General features: G+C 40.0%; 1 protein-coding gene across 6 annotated transcripts in view; it reads right to left on the reverse strand.

Moving 5' to 3' along the window:
• Positions 1 to 4,660: 4,660 nt before the first annotated feature.
• LOC115166075 (potassium voltage-gated channel subfamily KQT member 2) overlaps positions 4,661 to 24,401 on the reverse strand; it is a 41,583-nt gene continuing 21,842 nt past the window's right edge. For 2 of the 6 annotated variants that reach the window (XM_029719725.1, XM_029719730.1), the window contains exons 11-17: positions 23,009 to 23,065; positions 21,646 to 21,836; positions 13,064 to 13,111; positions 11,692 to 11,794; positions 11,305 to 11,436; positions 6,991 to 7,108; positions 4,661 to 6,493 (exon numbers count right to left, since the gene is read on the reverse strand). In XM_029719725.1, the coding sequence (XP_029575585.1) occupies positions 5,642 to 6,493; positions 6,991 to 7,108; positions 11,305 to 11,436; positions 11,692 to 11,794; positions 13,064 to 13,111; positions 21,646 to 21,836; positions 23,009 to 23,065 (1,501 nt within the window). In that variant the 3' untranslated portion in view covers positions 4,661 to 5,641. Of the gene's footprint in view, positions 6,494 to 6,990; positions 7,109 to 11,304; positions 11,437 to 11,691; positions 11,795 to 12,673; positions 12,692 to 13,063; positions 13,112 to 21,645; positions 21,837 to 23,008; positions 23,066 to 24,401 lie in introns of all 6 variants that reach the window. The other 4 variants (XM_029719726.1, XM_029719728.1, XM_029719727.1 and 1 more) reach the window with 4 other exon arrangements.

The raw sequence follows: 24,401 nt of genomic DNA on the forward strand, positions 1-24,401 counted from the left end.
TAATTCATTTTTAAGTGATAATAAAAAATATAAATAAATGGTATTGTTTTTTCTAGCATTGGGACACGAGATTAGTTTTACAAATTGTACAAATGGGTCCTGCACACAGTAGGGGGCCAAGGTCCTACATTTGGCTTCTGGCTCTAATAATAATTGATGACACCGTTATTTTGATGACTATTTAGAATATGCTGGCCTATTGTAAATGATCAAATAAATTGAATTTATAATGCTAATGCAGAGGCACCAAAACATTGTCCAGTACATTTCTTGTATGTTGTTTTCACCCTCATGTCTTAGCTTCAAAGCTTACTCAGGCTTTACTAATTTCTTGTGAAGAAGTGTATCAACTGTAATTAGTTACAAAACAATTGAAAGGCAATTGTGTATTGCTGCTGTTTGTCAGATACCCAACAGTCCATGAACAACTCTGTTAACCAATTAGGCCATTTGAGAGAAAATGGGTTGAGACATAAGCTCTGTTGGAATACTCATACTAACTGCACTAACCATACTATATGTGACATAAATTGCCTATGTTGTATGCTTATTGGTCATAGTATGGATATAGTTAGTATACCAAAAGTTCCCGGATATCGTACTGAATTCGGCAAAATACGAAGTACACAAGCAGTGGACACTATTTCCATGCTTTTAGGGCCCATAATGCAATTGTTCAGAAAATGGACGTGGCTTCAGAACGTTTTCAGATTTGAAGAAAATGGGGGAAAATATACAGCCGAAGTCCAACGAGAGTGGATACAAATTCATTGCTTTAACTAATTATGACAAATGTTAAGAAAATGTAGAGCAATGTAATAAAGTAGACTTTTCAAATAAGTTAAGTTACACGTTATGTTGGCTGACAATTTGTTAGCTACGCTATCTTTACGAACTGCGGAGCATTACAGCAGTATGCACAGGTATGTTAGCTAGTTACCAAACGTTAGTTGGCTACTAATACATCGAACTTGCGAGGCAGTATATTAGCCATCTAACTACCAAACATTTATGGACTGTAGTATATTAACTATATGCTATCTAACTACCCAACGTTTATTGACTTCATTATTCATGTCATTCTTAGCTAAGTGGTGTTGTCGTTGTGCGTTCTCAATGGACATTGTTAATTCTGGATATCTACTCCGGGGTCGTTCGTAAATTCACTCTGGCTATCTACTCCGATTTCAGAGCACTCTCATCTGAGTGTGCCAAAGCACAGAATAACTGATGAACACCTGTTGAACATGGCTGGTGTCAGTAGACGTCTGAAAAAAACACCGCAATTAAATTGTTGCTAGCAGCACAGTTACAGTCACCAACACTCTGGATAACATGAAAACAGCCTAACCAGCTCTGCTAGGCTGAGTAAAATGGTCAGAGTGAGGTGTTCTTTCATTTGTGTCTGGAAGTAGCTAGCCAACGTTAGCCAGGGTGCTTGACTGCCATTGTGAGGTCAGAATGCTCGGATCAACCCTACTTCTCGGCCAGAGCGTCCAGTGTGCGCTCTGAACATTCCGAAACGCTCTGAATTTACGAAAAGACAATCTGACAACACTGAATTTACGAACGCCCAGAGCGCACTCCGGGTGCACTCTGGCACTCCAGATTGAATTTACGAACACACCTGAAATTGTAAAATGTCTGGCTAGTCATTTTTTATGCTAACAAGCTAGCAAGAGGTTGCATAGCAACAGCATCAACTTCCGGTAGACAGGCGAAGCGCTAGTACGCTCAACTGAAACGATACCGTTAGTTTACAGTATACTAAAATTAACTAATAGTATTTGGTATGTAGTATATACTCATTAAGTATGTAGTATACAGTATGTTAGTATGGGTATTCGAACACGGCTATACTATTTAGCATTGGAAGTCAAGTAATCAATCATGTGGCCCATTGTTTACCTAGTTACCTGGCAATGACCACAAGGATTTCAAAGAGCTGTCAGTCAAGGTAAGCTCATGAATATAAGTGCCCCGCCCACTCAACCTGTTCTTTCAGGCTTCCTGATAGATGGGGATGAGATAAAAGGTACAATTATGAGCATTTTAATTGCGTAAAAAGGTTATAGGTGATATTTTGGTCACTAAAAGGCTGTTTTTACTTGGGAAAAACAATGACTCTGCGGGACCTATAAGAAAGAAAGATAGTGGAAACTCCCTCTACTGGCCCATGTTGGACACCAATCCAATGCTTTCACACGTGGGAAGGAATGAACAAGTGCACACGTGGGAGAAAAATGTATTGTTGTGTTGCAGATGGAGCATACTAACCAGTTTCCCCTTCAGCCACTTCAAATGACTGTCAGTCAAATAACATTCTCATGTTCTTCACATGGAGTGTACATTTTAACGTGAACTGAGGGGGGAGAGAAAGCCGAAATACAAATGGAATCGAGGTCTGCTTCTCAACTAGAGGGCTTGACCGCCCTCTAGTGATATTTGATCATCATTACACCATTCTGGTTCTATGGCTTGTTGAAGCCAGGAATCGAAAACGAATATTATTGTTTCATTATGAAGTGAAACTAATGAAACAGAGCAATATTCAGTTTAGATCCCGACCTATGGTCATTGGTCACCCTCATCCTTAAACTGAAAGAAGAATCCTCAACACAATCCCAATGATGTACAACGTTTATTTTTGTCAACGCAGGTACATAACTACAGATATTACAGATGTAAAAGCTGTGGTAATTTCTTTGGGTTGTAACATTCCGGCAAGCATATATTTGGACAAATAACATTGCTCTTTTATCTTTAGTTGTGAACAGTGCCTATTATAGTGGTTCTGAGACAGCGGTATTTTGGCTTCATGTAATGGCATAGACAGAAAAGGCAAAAGGGTGGTTCTGACAGTAACATTTATGTCTCAGTTGGGGAAAGTAATTAAGGCTTTGATGATGGACCTCTGATGCTACTAAACATATTGACAATGCTTGACTGCTTATTTTTACCTTATTTTTTAAAATTGCATTTCTAGTTCTGCTCACTTTTCTTCATTTGAATTATGAACATGAAACTGAAGAACAACATAGAAAACGTGTGAGTTAAAGTGCATTGGGGTTACATTCAAATGTATGTTTTTCTTCGGTCTCATTCAGTGCCATGAAATTATAACTAGCAACTACTAAAGTGTGCATATTCTTTGAATGAATCTGATGACCTGCCTGAAAAGAGAAACATTTGCAAGCAAGACTGCATTTACAGAAATGTTCCAAATTCTTAGCCCCATTACTTACACTACCGTTCAAAAGTTTGGGGTCACTTAGAAATCTCGTCTAACACGACGTGCCATTGGAACAAAGGAGTGATGGTTGCTGATAATGGGCCTCTGTACGCCTATGTAGATATTCCATAAAAAATCTGCCGTTTCCAGCTACAATAGTCATTTACAAAATCAACAATGTCTACACTGTATTTCTGATCAATTTTAAGTTATTTTAATAGACAAAAAAATGTGCTTTTGAGAAACGGACGCCTCACAAGTCCTCAGCTGGCGCTTCATTAAATAGTACCCGCAAAACACCAGTCTCAACGTCAACAGTGAAGAGGCGACTCCGGGATGCTGGCCTTCTAGGCAGAGTTCCTCTGTCCAGTGTGTGTTCTTAAGCCCATCTTAATATTTTATTTTTATTGGCCAGTCTGAGATATGGCTTTTTCTTTGCAACTCTGCCTAGAAGGCCAGCATCCCGGAGTCGCCTCTTGACTGTTGACGTTGAGACTGGTGTTTTGCGGGTACAATTTAATGAAGCTGCCAGTTGAGGACTTGTGAGGCGTCTGTTTCTCAAACCAGACACTCTAATGTACTTGTCCTCTTGCTCAGTTGTGCACCGGGGCCGCCCACTCCTCTTTCAATTCTGGTTAGGTTTGCTCCCTACTCCCTTCACAGAACAACAGTTTGCGTTGTTCTGTGAAGGGAGTAGTACACATCATTGTACGAGATCTTCAGTTTCTTGGCAATTTCTCGCATGGAATAGCCTTCATTTCTCAGAACAAGAATAGACTGACGAGTTTCAGAAGAAAGTTCTTTGTTTCTGGCCATTTTGAGCCTGTATTCGAACCCACAAATGCTGATGCTCCAGATACTCAACTAGTCTAAAGAAGGCCAGTTTTATTGCTTCTTTAAATCAGAACAACAGTTTTCAGCTGTGCTAACATAATTGCAAAAGGGTTTTCTAATGATCAATTAGCCTTTTTAAAATGATAAACTTGGATTAGCTAACACAAAGTGCCATTGGAACACAGGAGTGATGGTTGCTGATAATGGCCCTCTGTACGCCTATGTAGATATTCCATTAAAAAAATCTGCCGTTTCCAGCTACAATAGTCATTTACAATGTCTACACTGTATTTCTGATCAATTTGATGTTATTTTAAATGGACAAAAAAAATGCTTTTCTTAAAAAAAAAGGACATTTGTAAGTGACCCCACACTTTTGAACGGTAGTGTGTATATTTCAGTTGAAGTCAGTCATGCAATGTTGCTTGGTTTTATTTTCCTGTTCTGCCCACTTTCTGTCGACCATCTGTGGAATGGTTGAGGAAATGGTTGAGGAATGTAATTTAGTTTGGTTCCTACTTGCCACAGTCATACATTTCCTACCTAAAGCAACTATTCTGTTGTACATGCCATGCAGTTAATTTATTATGAATATTTTCGTGCAGTTTTTTTTTATTAAGAAATTGACTTGACATATTTAACAGACACCAGTAAGATATTATTGCTGAAAACTCAAAAGTAGAAAGCCTACCTACTAGCTTGTGTCTCTGTTCTACAACAACTCCTCTTAAAAATCATGTCATGTGAATCTTGTCATCTCGCTCTGTCATCGTGCGGTTAAATAAGAGTGTAGAACTGTACGTTGTGTATTACTTTGCAGAACTCATTAAGGCATGCGTTTCCAGGAGTCAGCGCAGTGTTTAATAAGACCATATGCTTAAGGAGGGTTGTGCAGCTGCATCTACAGTATTCTCTATTTGTTTGCGATAATGTTTTCTACCAAGGACTACAGTACATAAACCACAGCACACAACCCATCAGCACATTATAGTTTGGCTTTTAGAATTATACTGAATTTGCCACAGAAATTCCTGATTAAATCATATACTAATGCCACTGATTTAACTGAGTGCCATACTCATAATGAAAAACATTAGCATCAATTCAATTCTAATAAAATCATGTCATACTGGAATAAAACCAACAAGGCAGTGATCATTTTCGAAGGCTCAGCATAACTTAAACATACAGTAGGTGACTTGTACTGTAGATATAGCCTACTGATGGGCTACTGTATTAACATATCTTCCAATATCTCCCCACGTTTTTTGGTCCAGAGAAATCACTGAGAGTGTTCAGAAAGCGCAGTAGATATTAATCTTTTAACTTAAATCGGTTTCAGTTCACATGAAAAGCATCAACTCAAGCATTTGGGTGATTGGATACCCTATCTAAAACAACTCTGAATACCTCAATGGTCATACACATACAATCACACAAGACAGATTCAATTGGGCCATTTTCTGCTTGTGAAAGTTTCAGTGACAAGCGTTAACATAGGCAATCTTCTTGATCCTCCCCTCATATCTCAATCCATCCTAGCTCATACTAGGGGCCAGTTATTTTGATCCTAGCCTACTTGAGAGGCGGCCAGATTCTGTCTCCATACCCCCCTGCCCCCTCACCGCTGAAGGAGAGGGGCGAGGGGCCGCCAGGGGTGTACAGGTCAGAGTCTGTGTCTGATTCACCCTCAGCAATGAAGGGTCTAACCCTGGCGCAGAGAGATGCCCCTGTTTCTGCCGCCACACCATTGAAGAACGATGCCCCAAAGAAGTCCTCCTTGGCCTGGGAGATGCTGAACCCACTGAAGGAGCGCTCCAGCTCCTCGTGGTCCACTGATGGGATGGACAGGGACGTGTCACTCTCCGCGGTGGGCAGCGGGGCCACGTCTGGCTGACGCCTCTGCCTCCTGTTGCGCTTCCTGCCCTGGGAGGTGCCCTCCCGGCTACTGCTCCCTCCTGCCCCGGAAGATGAGCGCTCGTGGATGGGCGGGGGAGGGGGTGGCAGGCGGAACAGGGAGGGGGAGTGCTCTCCGCTGCCTCCCCCCACAGGTGAGGGGGTGTTGGCCACACTGCTGTTCCAGGCGGGCTGGCTGAGAGGGTGCTGCAGCTGGTGCTCCCAGGAGGTGCAGGGGCGGCTGCGGCTTCCGGAGGGCGTTCCCAAAGACCTGGGCTCCGGGGAGCACTTCTTCTTCTCCATGGAGCGCAGGACCTCGGCAGCGGAACAGCTCTTCTCCTTCTTCTCCTCCTCTTTCACCTTCATTTCCTCCTCCTGCTTCACCTCCTTGCTATCCTCAGGGCTAATGTAAGGGGGCGCCGGGTAAGCTTCCTTGGAGTTGAAATAGGCCTCTGTCTCGGAGCGCGGGATGCCCATGCGCTGTACGTACATGTTGACCAGGAAATCCAGCTTTCTGTCCATGGAGCCGACCTGCAGAAAGAGAGAGAGTCCCATACAATCTCTGCATAATGTGGTGTAGCACGACAATGCCCATAGACACTGATCTTAGGTCAGTTGGGCCTTTCACACCCAAACGGTTTTGGTTAGGATTTGGGGAGGGTAATCAGATTACAAACCACAAAGATGAATGGCTAAAAGCAATGGGTTAGAATCACCTGCTTTGGGGAGGGGAGGGTAAATCTGATCCTAGATCAGATTACACACCACAGAGATGAATGGCTAAAAGCAGCAGGTTAGAATCACCTGCTGGTTGTCGACAAACTGTGGCGATTCAACATGTTGCATTGTCAGGAAAATTAACAGAAAATGATGGCCGATGTTCTGGTCAGAGGCGACAGAACGGCCACCCCCCTGCTTCTAACTGTTCGTCAACACGGTGTGTTTCGTCTCTAAGGGCATTTCTACCAAGAGCGGGGACTGTTTAGGACAAAGAGGCTGAGATAAGGTCAGAAGAACACCTGACTTACCCGTTTCTCCACTTTCATCAGACGTCCCATCATGCTGGGGTCCTCCTCCTCTTTCTCCCCGTCACCGCCACCTTTGGCACCTTTATCTGGAGGACCTTTACCAACAATCTGGTCCACTCTGGCATTTAGAGAAAGCGATATCGAGGATAAAGCTATTGCTTTGATCCAGAGAGTCAAAGAGATGTGTTTTTAGCAAAAGGAAACATTATAGAGTAGACTAACTTCACAATTTAAATGACGTTTCCCCCTCTGGATTAGTGAAGCAGGTGTATAAAATTAGAAAGGTAAGACAAAACTAGAATCATGTTTAAGTGAAGTTAGAGATTGGTCTCTGTAGAGAGTGCATATGGAATTGGGGCTGAAGAATGATAATGTTCTTTGACGCTGAAAATGGTGAGTTCCAGGCCTCAACCATTCTTGATGGGAAAAAAACGACAACTATGAAAACGAGGAGACAATGCATCATGTGGCATGCTTCACTATGTTTCATGCTTCATTTCCGCGGCTTCCTAACAGGGGAGCTCTCCCTCTTTCTCCGATCCAAAAGCAGCCTTGTCAAACCCAGGTTGTGTAAGGCTACATGACTCAGCCCATTGCCTGTGTGCTATTGGCCTTTTCTTCAGAAAGAATGAGACACTGATTTCCAATGGAAATAACACATATCGAAGGCCATGAAATGAACAATTCAGCGACCATTTTAAACTTTTGAAAATGCTCTGCTGATTCACTTCTAGATGACATTCAGAATGAAAAGATCTATATAACTGTATTGTTATCACATAAACACTATTGAAGCATCCAGGTATAATGCTTTATAACTTGTTTTAAGCATGTTCAAGCCTTTAATAATGCCTTATATCAAGGTTTGTAATATGTTATGTCTCTTTATGGATGAATACTTAAACTGTCTCAAACAGGCTCTCATTTAGTCCGTATCATTATGAGATGAATACAGTATAAGAGATTATATAGGGTAGGGTCATACTTGCTCATGACAAGTCGTACAATACATTGTAACGGCATCATAATGCATTTTGCCTGGATGCTTTAAGTAAAGTGTTACCACTATCACTATAAACTATGGGCAACATTTCCCCCACAACAATATCCACAAACATTATGAAAGAATAGCGTGAGGGATTGCTGTAAATCCCCTCAGAAGTTGACTGTCTAAAGACATGGTTCGGTCTATCGGGCTTTAGTTGGAGTGATACAATGAGCCGTCATGTAGCCGGAGTTACAAAAGGGTTCTTATTCATCAAAATAAATACATTTGATAGCACTTTACTAGAGCCCCAATTGACGTAAAGACGTATAACAGTTCTACAGTATGTAGCAGAGTGACCTAATACCTGTTATAACAAGACATGATAACCCACTACACAATTATGACACAATATAGTGTCAGAATTGTGTGAGTCAGTTGTCATTATCTGTTATCGTTACAAGGACAGGCATTTTATAATTCTTGTGGCTAATACGCCGTATGCAGCCTTTATGTCAGCATGATATAAGAATTTCCTTACGTTCTACAGTAATTTACGTATAGGAAAAATGCAGTCTAGTGACTTAACCTAGGACCTTCTGTAGACTTCTTAATGCGAGGAGTAGATGGGCCAGGAGGCCACACAATCATATCTACCCTGGCAAGGCACATAGAGAAGATGAGAGCTCAATGCAAAATGAAGCAACACATGGGAATTTGACCATATGAAATACATGGACAAATAAGTCAGAATATATTCCATACATGAGCGAGGTGAGCTTCTCAAAAGCTTGGTAGCTACCATGGTTATTTATGTCAAACATAGATCTAACATTTGTTACTTTCTCACAGCTGTGTGACTGCGTTGTCGAGAGAAATAAAGAACCACATTAGCTATGAAATATTGGTTGTTGTTTTAACAGAAATGTACACATAGGCCTACAGTTTCATTGTTGGAATAGATTTACATATGTGTTGGACATATATCATATAATCAAAACTAATGTGGTACTTATTTGAGGGAGAAAAATATATGAAATCGACATTTCCCTTGACTTGTTAAATACTGTTCAAGTGAATGAAGTTGTTTCAAGCTATGAAACATCACATAAATGTGTCCGTCATCGGGATACGTGCCAGAGGAAGGCATAGCACATAAGGGCGGATGTTAGTTTAGTGATTATCACAACATAACAAGGTATACAGTGACAAGACAGTGTCAAATCTACGCTCTACATTTCTATCTGCAATACTCCACCAGACTGAATAAGCCTGGACAATTAGGCAGGGCTATTCAATTATGGTCCAAGAAGGGCAAATCATTTCTGGTTTCCCTTTTCAGAGTGGCTGCGTTGCAACATTTTCTGGACGCCTCTTTTTCAATAGATAAACAACTGAAGCTTCTGCGCATGTGCAGGATTTGTTTGGCTGCCCAGAGGATACACTGCCGAATATCAATGCTGAATTGAGAATGGTGCTTGTTCAATTAAGTTAGATCAAAGCAGAATCAATGTCTGCATGATCACATAATTATTCATTAATATTCGACAGAACAGAACTGAATTTAATAGCATAACGTTACTGTAAGACCAAAAACACCACCTCATTTCTCATGAAATTTTAGGAAGATTTTTTTTCTAAATGTTTGCGCAGCATGCCCCACTGGGCAATATATAGTATGTGCTTTGATTGAACATAGGTAGGCTACAGTTTGTTAAATTATTTCACTGTACAAAATACAAAAATCACTGGAGCCTAGGCCTATATCATTCAAGAAAAATACCAAAATGCATATTCCCATGAAATTGATTGAGATCAAATGGTTGGCATGCAGAAGATGCATGGACATTTCACTGGTAAAACTTGAAGAATTATCATTCACGATTGACGGTGAGTAAAGTGAAAAATATAAAGTGATGGGGAGGGTGAGCACACACATTTGTGCGTAAAGTAGAGGTAAAGAAACATATGTGCGTAAAGTAGAGGTAAAGAAACATATGTGCGTAAAGTAGAGGTAAAGACACATATGTGCGTAAAGTAGAGGTAAAGAAACATATGTGAGTAAAGTAGAGGTAAAGAAACATATGTGCGTAAAGTAGAGGTAAAGAAACATATGTGCGTAAAGTAGAGGTAAAGAAACATTTGTGCGTAAAGTAGAGGTAAAGAAACATATGTGCGTAAAGTAGAGGTAAAGAAACATTTGTGCGTAAAGTAGAGGTAAAGAAACATTTGTGCGTAAAGTAGAGGTAAAGAAACATATGTGCGTAAAGTAGAGGTAAAGAAACATTTGTGCGTAAAGTAGAGGTAAAGAAACATTTGTGCATAAAGTAGAGGTAAAGAAACATATGTGCCGAACATGACGGGTGGGGGGCGGAGCGGGGCGGTTACCTTTGGTAGCGCAGCCTTCCCTTTTTTCTTTCTAATCAAGGACTAATTCAGACCTGGGACACGAGGTACGTAATGTCTCAGGCCAATCAATGACAGTTATGTATAATTTAACTACCAGGCTAGAAATACTCCCGGCAGAACTTTGGCACTCCAGGGCTGGTAATTGAATTGCCCTGGTGAAGAGTGGCAGCTGTCAATGTGTGTCTACTGATGAAAACCTGGTGGGTCTGTGGATGTTTGAGGTTCAAATATACAGCTCAAAAAAATAAAGGGAACACTTAAACAACACATCCTAGATCTGAATGAATATATATACACACATATATATATATATATATATATATATACACACACACACACACACACACACACACACACACATATATATATATATATATATACACACACATATATATATATATATATATATATATATATATATATATATATATATATATATATATATACACATACATACATACATACATACATACATACATACATACATACATACATACATACAGCTCAAAAAAATAAAGGGAACACTTAAACAACACATCCTAGATCTGAATGAAAGAAATAATCTTATTAAATACTTTTTTCTTTACATAGTTGAATGTGCTGACAACAAAATCACACAAAAATAATCAATGGAAATCCAATTTGTAGTGTAGTATTTGCAGTGTAGTATAATTATTTTTTTCTTTTACCCCCCCCCACCCAACTAAATAGTATTTTAGTTTACTTTCTAATACTTTGAGTGTTTATTGAGCAAACCTTCAGTGCCAGATGGGTGGGTTTGCATATCCTATTGTGCCAGACGTGCTCAAACAAACACAGCTAAGCTATTATTAAGAACAAAATAATTACTATTCGAACACAAGTCTGTTTTGAGGAAAGGGTGTGTGACGATCGGTGAATGGAAGAATGGGGGGTCTTGCCTGGACTGTAGTTGCTTAATCCGACTCAGCATGTCCAAGTGGCCTGCGGAGTACTGCTCTATCACATCCATCACGTCGTATGGCCGTAGGCTCTCCTTAAACCTCCTCTTTGACACCAGAAACCTCATGATGCTGAAGCAGACATTTAGGAAAAATAAAACAGAAATATGTATTTTTCAAAACAAAAGCAGCTGTTGACACACTTTAGTATGGTAATCATTCAGAAGAATAGAATCAGATTTTCTATCAAATGTATTATAATCGAATTATACTGTGTGCATGTTCATAAATAGGACAACTGCCTTTAAAAATCAGAGGAACTCATTTCTAAAGTGCTAGTAGACACTGGGTTCTTCGGGTATAAAGTGAATATAAATCCTCTCTTACATTATTGCCCTAATTGTGACCTTCAACCCAGGAGATAAATCTTGAAGGAATTCACAGTGGCAGTTCTTATCATCCCCAACATCCTCCCCGGGGAGGCAAGCCTCTATGGAGCAAAGACAAGGACACCACATCAACCACAATGTCAAAGCTTCAACCACTGGCTCCCATACATACTGTAACACCGTTATTGTGTCTGGATTAAGCCAAGCAAAGTTGGTGCATAGCCGTTAGCATCAACAGTGCAGTTCAGAGGTTCCAAGCCAGTGTGGAAAGTTAGCATACCATAGCATTGGTGGAATTCAACGGTATTGATTTGTGAAACAACAACAAAAAGACTGAATGCAGGAATTGAGGGATCTACTACCGAACAGAGGCAGTTAAAGTCAAGAATGCTTTCTGATGAGGTCCCCTCCGTCCACCACCAATGACTCCACAGCCATGCATTACGTTAGCCTGTTTTGCTAGCAGTGTATCTAGTCATCTCAATAGAAATTTCAAGCTAACTAGGCTTAACAATCAGGCTATTTAAGTCCTTTCGGTGTTGGTCTGGACTGTAGTGCATACTGGTTACAGTACATGTTGGTCTATATTTGGGTAGAGTCCATTGTTAAAATGGTTCTGGAAAAAATTAGGAGATGAAATTAAGGTTTCTTCATGCATGTTAAATCAGGAACAAGCTGAACGCACTACTTTTAGAATTATTTACAAGTTACCTCTAGGTTATACTTGTTGGTAACAGTTAACTTGAACCCTCTGTCATACAGGCAACTTAACTCGATTATAATTGACTTATGAGTTGTCATAAGCAGTCATAACAACTATAGCATAGCATGAATTCCTATGGACAGAGGATTTAAGTTCAGCAAATTTGGACATGCATGGTTTCCAGGCGTACTGTCATTTGTAAACGTGAATATAAACAAATACGTTTTGCTTTTGCTTCTTCCCTACAGCCAACCAATAAAATATAATTAGTTCTTACTTATTAACCCCTCAATTGCTGCAAAGAAAAGGAGAGGAGAGATATACAATAATGGTATAAACAAAATGAAAGGCATTTTATAAAACAATGCCAAAACAACACATGTGAACCCACGTATGGAATCCTCAGTAAATTCTCATGTATGGGTACAGTACATGAAGGAAAATCGTAAGACGGCAAATGTTAAGCCATTGAAATCTTTACTATGACATTGTTTCAATGATAGGTCTATAGTATCATACAATGCATAGGTATAACGTGAAAAAAGCGATGCAATCTAAGTGTTAAGATGTTAGTTACAACTTATCATTTGATTAAGAGACTGATGTAGAATGTTCTCATCATAAATATTAGTTAGCTAGTAATACTAAGGCCAGGGCTGTATCTAACCTGGAGAACTCTTCAGTCCAAATTCTTCATCCTGCATTTCAATCAGCACTTTAACGTGCATGCCGCAGAGGAGAACAAACACAACTCATGAGGATCAGCTCGGTCATTCAATATATACAGTACCAGTCAAAAGTTTGGACACACCTACTCATTCCAGGGTTTTTCTTTATTTTTACTACTTTCTACATTGTAGAATAATAGTGAAGACATCAAAACTATGAAATAACACATATGGAATCATGTAGTAACCAAGAAAGTGTTAAACAAAGCAAAACATATTTTAGATTTGAGATTCTTCAAAGTAGCCACCAATTGCCTTGATGACAGCTTGAACACTGTTGGCATTCTCTCAAACAGCTTCATGAGCTTGTCACCTGAAATGCATTTCAATTAACAGGTGTGCCTTGTTAAAAGTTAATTTTGGAATTTCTTTCCTTCTAAATGCATTTGAGCCAATCACTTGCGTTGTGACAAGGTAGGGGTGGTATACTGAAGATTGCCCTATTTGGTAAAAGACCAAGTCCATATTATGGCAAGAACAGCTCAAATGAGCAAAGAGAAACAACAGTCCATCATTACTTTAGACATGAAGGTCAGTCAATACGGAAAATTTCAAGAACTTTGAAAGTTTCTTCAAGTGCAGTCGCAAAAACCATCAAGCATTATGATGAAACTGACTCTCATGAGGAAGACCCAGAGTTACCTCTGCTGCAGAGGATAAGTTCATTAGAGTTAACTGCACTTCAGATTGCAGCCCAAATAAATGCTTCACAAAGTTCAAGTAACAGACACATCTTGTTGTGGAATATTCCATTAAAGTGAGAGAGACTTTGTCATTTCTTCAAACAATCATCTTTATTCAATATCGATTAATTATTGCAATAATGAAACCGTCGACCCCACACTGCGAAGTGTGTTGCCGAGTGCTTAACTAATAATGAATAAACAGATGATATATAGGACCTAAAAATGCTTGGTCAGCGCTAATTACAGTACTCCCATAAGCCACCTTGGTTATCTACACGGGAAGTTGTTTTACCCCCAACCCGGCTTAGTTTCCCAGATGTCAGGAAGATGAGACAATGAGAGATTGTTATATACTCCTTCACACTATCTCCATCTCGTGTCACACACACCACATATTGTCTATGAAATTCCAACTTTAGGTTTTTAATCACCAAGTCATTGTCAGCTCAAGATATCGCTAGCAAAACCCATTTCCTTGACCATATGTCCAGACTAACAGCAGGAAGCTAGAGTGGAAACCGTCTCTTAACAGAAACACAGAATTAAACAGAATAGAAACGTCTTCCTATTTGTTAAGTATTAATTGCTAACTATTAATATCAAACAAATTAGGTAAATATGCAATTTTTCTATCACAATCTCAACAGGAGACTGCGTGAATCAGGCCTTCAATGTCGAATTGCTGCAAAGAAACCACCAATAATAAGAAAAGACTTGCTTGGGCCAAGAAACATGAACAATGGACATTAGACCGGTGGAAATCGGTCCTTTGGTCTGATGGGTCCAAATTTGCGATTTTTGGTTCCAACAAGCCGTGTCTTTGTGAGACGCAGAGTAGGTGAACGGGTGATCTCAGCATGTGTGGTTCCCACCGTGAAGCATGGAGGAGGTGGTATGAGGGTGTGCTTGGCTGGTAAAACTGTCTGTGATTTATTTAGAATTCAAGGCACACTTAACCAGCATGGCTACCACAGAATTCTCCAGCGATACGCCATCCCATCATCTGGTTTGTGCTTAGTGGGACTATCATTTGTTTTTCAACAGGACAATTCCCCAACATACCTCCAGGCATGTAAGGGCTATTTGACCAAGAAGGAGAGTGATGGAGTGCTGCATCAGATGACCTGGCCTTCACAATCACCCGACCTGAACCCAATTGAGATGGTTTGGGATGAGTTGGATCGCAGAGTGAAGGAAAAGCAGCCAACAAGTGCTCAGCATATGTGGGAACTCCAAGACTGTTGGAAAAGCATTCCAGGTGAAGCTGGTTGAGAGAATGCCAAGAGTGTGCAAAGCTGTCATCAAGGCAAAGGGTGGCTACTTAGAAGAATCTAAAATATGTTTTGCTTTGTTTAACACTTTCTTGGTTACTACATGATTCCATATGTGTTATTTCATAGTTTTGATGTCTTCACTATTACTCTACAATGTAGAAAATAGTAAAAATAAAGAAAATCCCTTGAATGAGTAGGTGTCCACATTTTTGACTGGTACTGTGTATATATATATATATATATATATGAAGCATTTATTTGGGCTGCAATCTGAAGTGCAGATATATATATATATATACACACATACATACATATATATACACACACAAAAGTATGTGGACACCCCTTCAAATTAGTGGATTCAGCTAGTTCAGCCACACCTGTTGCTGACAGGTGTATAAAATCAAGCACACAGCCATGCAATTTCCACAGACAAACATTGGCAGTAGAACGGCCTTACTGAAGAGCTCACTGACTTTCAACGTGGCACCGTCATAGGATGCCACCTTTCCGACAAGTCAGTCCATCAAATTTCTGCCCTGCTTGAGCTGCCTCGGTCAACTGTATGCTGTTATTGTGAAGTGGAAATGTCTAGGAGCATCAATGGCTCAGCAGCGAAGTGGTAGGCCATACAAGCTCACAGAACGAGATGGGCGAGTGCTGAAGCACATAAAAATCATCTGTCCTCGGTTGCAACACTCACTACAGAGTTCCAAACTTCTACTGGAAGCAACGTCAGCAAAGTAACTGTTCATCAGGAGCCAAGTGTCGGCCTGAGTGGTATGAAAAGTTCGACGAACAGGTGTCCACATACTTTTGGCCGCAGAATGTCCGTTATTCCAGAGATCGAGTCCCTGTAATTCTTCATTTTTAAATAAATTGAAAGATATGTCAGAAGCCTGGAGGTTTTTCTCTAGGTGTGAAGATATTTCAACAAGTCCAGGCGATAACATTGCTACACTAATAACAGGAGCTTGGTTTCCAAGTTTCGAAACCATACCAAACCATATTTGGTATAGTGTCACCATAAAATTAGAATTGAGGAAGTGTGATCATAATCATTAGGATATTTTTGTGATCTGCAGCAGACGTCCTAAATTCTCTAGCTCTTCTTCATATGAGCTAAACAGTGAACTTGCACTTGAGATGTGTTTTAAGGCTGAAAAAGGGAACTTTACAAAAGTTGAGGTCAGTTGAATGCTGCTTTGCCATCAATTAAGAGCAAGGTTTACATTAAATAAGCGCAATATTTTTTACTAATGCATTTGGCAATATTCAATTAATACGCACAAAATGTATAAATAAAAGCACTGACCGTGAAAGTTCATACATGTAGGCCCTTCATATATAGGCCCTTCATATACAGCTGAAGTCAGATGTTTACATATACTGAGGTTGGAGTCATTAAAACTCATTTTTCAACCACTCCACACATTTCTTCTTAACAAACTATAGTTTTGGCAAGTCAGTTAGGACATCTACTTTGTGCATCAAGTAATTTTTCCAACAATTATTTACAGATATTTCACAGTATCACAATTCCAGTGGGTCAGAAGATCACATACACTAAGTTAACTGTGCCTTTGGGATAGGTTGCAGTATTTTCACGGCCGGATAATAAATGTACGCGATTTAATCTGGTTACTACTCCTGCCCAGAAACTAGAATATGCATATAATTAGTAGATTTGGATAGAAAACACTAAAGTTTTTAAAACTGTTTGAATGGTGTCTGTGAGTATAACAGAACTCATATGGCAGGCCAAAACCTGAGAAGATTCCATTCAATTAATGCCCTGTCTGACAATTTGTTGTCCTTCTGTTGCATCTCTATCGAAAATACAGCATCTGTGCTGTAACGTGACATTTTCTAAGGCTTCCATTGGCTCTCTAAAGCCGCCAGAAAGTGGAATGGGGTGTCTGCTGTCTCTGGGCGAAGAACAGCAGCAGAATTTGTAAGTGGTCAGCCTGGGGACAGTGAGACTGAGATGCGCGGTCACGAGACTACTCAATTTTTTTCTTTCAGCTTTTGAATGAATAAAACGTTGCCCGGTTGGAATATTATCGCTATTTTAAGAGAAAAATAGCATAAAAATTGATTTTAAACAGCGTTTGACATGCTTCTAAGTACGGTAATGGAATAGTTTGACATTTTTTGTCACGAAATGCGCTCGCGCGTCACCCTTCGGATAGTGACCTGAACGCACGAACAAAACGGAGCTATTTGAATATAACTATGGATTATTTGGAACCAAAACAACATTTGTTGTTGAAGTAGAAGTCCTGGGAGTGCATTCTGACGAAGAACAGCAAAGGTAATCCAATTTTTCTAATAGTAATTCTGAGTTTAGTGAGCCCCAAACTTGGTGGGTATCAAAATAGCTAGCCGTGATAGCCGAGCTATGTACTCAGAATATTGCAAAATGTGCTTTCGCCGAAAAGCTATTTTAAAATCTGACACCGCGATTGCATAAAGGAGTTCTGTATCTATAATTCTTAAAATAAATGTTATATCTTTTATGAACGTTTATCATCAGTAATTTAGTAAATTCACATGTTTTCGGTGGGTATGCTAGTTCTGAACATCACATGCTAATGTAACAGCTGGTTTTTGATATAAATATGAACTTAATTGAACAAAACATCCATGTATTGTATAACATAATGTCCTAGGAGTGTCATCTGATGAAGATCATCAAAGGTTAGTGCTGCATTTAGCTGTGGTTTTGGTTTTTGTGACATATATGCTTGCTTTGAAAATGGCTGTGTGATTATGTTTGGCAGGGTACTCTCCTGACATAATCTAATGTTTTGCTTTCGCTGTAAAGCCTTTTTGAAATCGGACAATGTGGTTAGATTAACGAGAGTCTTATCTTTAAAATGGTGTAAAATAGTTGATTGTTTGAGAAAATTGAATTGTGGTATTTTAGTTGGTTTTGTATTTCGCGCCGTGCGATGCCATTGGCTGTTGGCTAGGGGTTCCGCAGGTGGAACAGGGTTCCACTAGCGGAACATCTGTCCTCAACAAGTTTTAAACAGCTTGGAAAATTCCAGAAAATTATGTAATGGCTATTTGACATCATTTGAGTCAATTGGAGGTGTACCTGTGGATGTATTTCAAGGTCTACCTTCAAACTCAGTGCCTCTGCTTGACATCATGGGAAAATCAAAAGAAATCAGCCAATCAACCTCAGAAAAAGAATTGTAGACCTCCACGAGTCTGGTTCATCCTTGGGAGCAATTTCCAAACGCCTGAAGGTACCACGTTCATCTGTACAAACAATAGTACGCAAGTATAAACACCACGGGACCATGCAGCCATCATACCGCCCAGGAAGGAGACGTGCTCTGTCTCCTAGAGATGAGCGTACTTTGGTGCGGAAAGTGCTAATCAATCCCAGAACAATAGCAAAGGATCTTGTTTCCTCCAGCATCTTCACGGGTACAAAGGTATCTATATCCACAGTAAAACGAGTCCTATATCAACATAACCTGAAAGGCCGCTCAGCAAGGAAGAAGCCACTGCTCCAAAACTGCCATAAATAAGCCAGACTACAGTTTGCAACTGCAAATGGGGAAAAAAATATGATACTTTTTGGAGAAATGTCCTCTGGTCTGATGAAACAAAAATAGAACTGTTTGGCCATAACGATAATGCAAGCCGAAGAACACCATCCCAACCGTGAATCACGGGGGTGGCAGCATCATGTTATGGGGGTGCTTTGCTACAGGAGGGACTGGTGCACTTCACAAAATAGATGGCATCATGAGGGAGGAAAACTACGTGGATATATTGAAGCAACATCTCAAGACATCAGTCAGGAAGTTAAAGCCTGGTCGCAAATGGGTCTTCCAAATGGACAATGACCCCAAGCATACTTCCAAAGTTGTGGCAAAATGGCTTAAGGACAACAAAGTCAAGGTATTAGAGGGGCATCACAAAGCCCTGACCTCAATCCTATAGAAAATGTGTGGGCAGAACTGAAAAAGTGTGTGCGAGCAAGGAGGCCTAGAAACCTGACTCAGTTACACCAGCTCTGTCAGGAGGAATGGGCCAAAATTCACCCAACTTATTGTGGGAAGCTTGTGGAAGGCTACCCAAAACGTTTGACCCAAGTTAAACAATTTAAAGGCAATGCTACCAAATACTAATTGAGTGTATGTAAACTTCTGACCCACTGGGAATGTGATGAAAGAAATAAAAGCTGAAATAAATCATACTCTCTACTATTATTCTGACATCTCACATTCTTAAAATAAAGTGGTGATCCTAACTGACCGAAAACAGGGAATTTTTACTAGGATTAAATGTCAGGAATTCTGAAAAACTGAGTTTAAATGTATTTGGCTAAGTTGTATGTAAACTTCTGACTTTAATAGGCTATGCGCAGCACTTCGTTCAATTTATCAAATCATTTATTGTTTTCTTGCTCAAACCGTGATCAACACCTGTCAAACGCAGACATTTCTCTCAAAACACAGGGATGTCGATTCACACTGGGATAGTATTGCCAGAGGACCTTAGAGTTTGCCAAAAAAACACTAGGTTATTCTGGCTGGAATTGTTACTCTCCTGCCATGTAAAAATTAAGACATGACCGATTCGGACAGGACTAAAATTACAGATGGTGTTTTGTGCTCGTTCACATACTTACATTACCTGCCCACCCCCAGTAAAACAAACCCCGTTTAAATAAGGCTTAAGATGTTTGGTGTAGTATTTCTCATGTGAAAAACGTTTCATGAAAACAAGTCGTCTCTCATTGAATGACAACAATCACTTCATTGAAGAATCCCGTCCATAGTTCCCAATTGTACTAGGAGTAGTATCATTGACCAATCACCAACGAACGGGCATTGACTTTGGCAACCTTACTTTGCATCCCATCTGCATTGTCTGACTGCAACATTAGTGCATCTTCCAGACACTAGACCGTAATTAAAGATGCATGTAGGGATCTTAAGCACTTACTGTATGAATTGAAATTAGTAAACTATCACACGAATTGCAACAAGTAACATATCATACATGCAGGACGTAACATATCATACAAAATGGATGACGTAGTACACAATTGTGCACATTTTTCCGGGAACCATTTTTGCCTTGTGAGCACTACTTTCAAAACTACTGGCTGAAATTATACAAAAGTTCTGGAGCATCACTTTAATGAAGTGCCATTGGCACATCCCTTAAAGCCTACAGTTGGCACGCTGGGTGACAGCTGGCATGGGGCCACAGAGTAAAACGTCCTTGCACATCCTCTGAACTCCAAGTTGAGGACGTACAGTAGTGCTAACGACAACAAACAGAAGGTAGTCCAGTAGATAACTATAGTTAAACAGAATGCTAGTCAGATAGATAGTCAAACTGATGTCAAGTTCGGGAGGTAACTAGTGAACCTGAAAGCTATACAGGTAGATAAAATAGTAGTTAAACAGAATGCTAGCCAGGTATACAGTAGCTAGTCAAACAGATTGCTAGTCCGATACCGTAGATAGAAAACAGTATGCCTCTCAGGCAGATAGTCAAAGTCAAAATGCTAGTCAAGTAGCTAGAATGCTTGTCAGGTAGACAGCTGGTCAAACAGAATGCTAGTCAGGTAGACAAAGATAAACAAATTGGTATTCCATTAGATGTCTAGTCAAACAGAATGCTAGTCATGTAGACAACTATTTTTACAGAATGGTATTCAGTTAGATGTCTAGTCAAACAGAGATCTAGTCATGTAGACCAGGGATTCCCAAACTCATTCCACGTTTCGGTTTTTGCCCTAGCACTACACAGCTGATTCAAATAATCAAAGCTTGATGAGGAGTTGGTTATTTGAATCAGCTGTGTAGTGCTAGGGGAAAAAACAAAGCATGCACCCAGGGGAGGGCCTCAGGACCGAGTTTGGGAAACCCTGATGTAGACAACTAGTTTTACAGAATAGTATTCAGTCAGACAAATAGTCAAACAGAAATGCTAGTCATGTAGACAACTAGTTTCACAGAATGTATTTAGTTACATGTCTAGTCAAATGGAATGGTAGGCAGGTAGTAGCTTGTCCAACAGAACGCTAGCGCTTGTCAAACAGAATGTTAGCAAATAGAATTCACAGGTTCACATGCTCCCAATGGTTAAGCACATTCATTAGATGATTGATCTAGGAGTTAGGCCTAATTAGCTAGGCAGATAGCGTATTTTCAAATATAATACTAGTCAAGAAGATAGCTTATTATCTTCTTGACTTGCATTATATTTGAAAATATGTTGTCAAGAAGATAGAGCTATTTGACTAGATATTTTCTTGCCTAGCATTATATTTGGTATCTGCCAAGCTAATTAGGTCCAACTCCTTGGACAATCGTTCAATGAATGTGTTATACCATTGTGAGCATATGCACCGTTTTCTTTGTCTTTTACATATCTGACAGTGTACTGTACTGCATAGCCTACTTTGCAACGGTGTAATGTCTATATAGAAATATTACAATATTGTTAATATCTAAAGAAGATAAGCTAATCAAACAGAATGCTAGTCATATAACCAGTGGTGCAGATTTAGAATCTCCTCACCCTCTGAGTTTTGGCGCGAGGTGCTGCCCCTTGCACGGAAAGCATGCATGGCCCCTTGGGCCCGGTCAGCGAAGCTCCAGCTCGGCCCTCCCTCTGCCCCGTCTTCAGGCCCAGGGGACTGGGACCTCCCTGTGGCCCCAGCCATTTTGGAAGGACTAGGATACACCTTTTCCTTTAGGCTAGGCTTCCGGCTACAGGGAGCGGAGAAGGAAATACAGAACGGCGTGAGAGGGAGATAGATATGTATGGATAATGCATATTTTGCTGAGATGTAAGGATACTCTTGTGGGTTTGAGTTCCCATGGTGATATGACTCATGTGCATACTGTGCAGTATAAGAGCAATATAGGGCTGTGTGGAACAGGAGTTACTTTAGACATATTGTCTAGGCTGTGTTCACTATGTCTAGTTCAAGTATCATATGGGTAGGGAAACTAAAATAGCTTGGCAGTGTCAATGTGTCAACAAGCAGTTATTAATCAAGAATACATTTTAGTCAGCTTTAGTAATGATGTGGGCTTGACCATGTTGGCTATTCTCACTTATAAATATAGCATGTTAACATGGAGCCACTTACTGTATATCTATACCTGCTTATACATAAAGTAGTAATGTGCTGTTGAGCATAGTGTGATGTCTGAGATATGTCTGTGCGATTAAAGGTCTTACCTCTTACGGCAACTTAAAATGAGGCAATGTCCTACAGCGGAAGGAGCCTTTTCCGTGTGCACATAGTCGAGCATTCGGTCAGGCAAGCAGCAGAAGCAACAAGCAAGCATGCATGGGAAGCACAGTGATAGGCCTCAAAAAGAAAAAGAAGGGTTGTCATCTCTATGCAAAAAGTAATCATGTCATGCAGACAGGGTTAACCATCACGTCTCCCACTGTACTGTATGTGGGAATCATTTCAAAGGAAATGCTTGTTAGATACCAACGTAAAAGGCATGTTGTTTTCTTGCTTTTCAACAAAAGCTGTCAAAGGGCTGACTGAGCAAAAAGCCAACAAGCGAAAAAAAAAAAAACTGCATAAGAGAAACAACAAATCAATGCTCTGTCACAAAAAACTAAGACGTACATCTGTATTTTCCAGGAAGCTGTTCAGGTAAATGTGCAGAAAAGATTCAGTTTTTTACTTCAAAGAAAAGGTGAATGTCTATACGCTATGTGGATAATTAAATGTTACATTTGACTGATTCTCAACAGCTGAGGGGGATTAAAAAGAGTCGGCTAGTCATGTGCTTCATCTACTCAGCTGAACATGTGTCAAAAGCAGGAAAATATAAGAACAGATAGGAAAGTACAGGACAGGTATATAGAGACTTAAATACTTGCAGTGCAGATGTTAGTATCTGTGCAACAGTACCTATAGGTTCTCGGGCAGCACCCACAAAGCATGTCGTCTTTGTGTGAATGGTCAATACTGGACATTGGAGAGCGAGATAGTGGAATGGTGGGCAGTAGAGGAGACACAAAAGATAACAGTGATGGAGGAATTAAGTGCATCTGAAAAATGAAGTGGCTGGCCTTGTAATGTCCTACAATGTCCTTGTAATGGTCAGTAAGAGGATGATATGATGCAAGAATGAGCAATGGTAGAAGATGAGGAAGATGAGGAATGGTTAAAGACTTAGAACATATTCTAAGTACTTTGATTAATCAGACAATAATGGGAGAAAAAAAACTGTTTGGAATGATGTGACAAATCATTTTATAACAGTGGGGCCTTACACAATAACACAGACCAAAATACTGCATTATTAATGCAAGACCAGGGGATGGAACCAGTTCAGGGAACAGAACTGAAAACAGGAAAATAAACGTACTAAATAAAACTAAGAATTTGTAATGGTAAAGCGAGCGTGGAGCCTTTTCCTTTCCAATGATGTTTACACGTTTAGGTTGCACCTTGACTCACGTACTGTAAATGTAACACCCTCTACTTATTTCCAACAGGCTTTGTATTTATTTGTTCAAGGAACAGAAACAGAACCTGGAACAAAATTGATCCATACCGTTCTGGAAAATAAACATTATTCCAGGAATATTTTTTTGGTACAAATCGCAAAGACATGGCCTTACAGTGACCTATTATGAAATTCATATATGTTACTGCTCTAGAGTGTTCTCTATGCCAGTGGGATAATTAACACATTTCAAATGTTGATCTTGGGAATAGACCTAGAATTGTGGATAAAAGCTTAATGTTGGCAGTGAGGACAAAGTGAGCTTAGCTAGGGCAGTGGTTCCCAAACTGTCGGGGGCGCGGGGGTCCCCACCCCCTCCCAAAAAATATATCTATAAATAGATAGATCACAAATATATATACAGTACCAGTCAAAAGTTTGGACACACCTACTCATTCATGGGTTTTTCTTTATTTGTACTATTTTCTACATTGCAGAATAATAGTGAAGACCCCAAAACTATGAAGTAACACATATGGAATCATGTAGTAACCCAAAAAAAAGTGTTAAACAAATCAAATTATATTTAATATTTGAGATTCTTCAAAGTAGCCACCCTTTACCTTGATGACAGCTTTGCACACTCTTGGCATTCTCTCAACCAGCTTCATGAGGAATGCTTTTCAAACAGTCTTGAAGGAGTTCCCACACATGATGAGCACTTGTTGGCTGCTTTTACTTCACTCCGTGGTCCAACTCATCCCAAACCATAGCAATTGGGTTGAGGTCAGGTCAGCAGAGGTAACTCTGGGTCTTCCTTTCCTGTGGCGGTCCTCATGAGAGCAAATTTCA

Source organism: Salmo trutta, chromosome 28 (genome assembly GCF_901001165.1).
Source record: "Salmo trutta chromosome 28, fSalTru1.1, whole genome shotgun sequence".
NCBI classification, from domain to species: Eukaryota; Metazoa; Chordata; class Actinopteri; order Salmoniformes; family Salmonidae; genus Salmo; species Salmo trutta.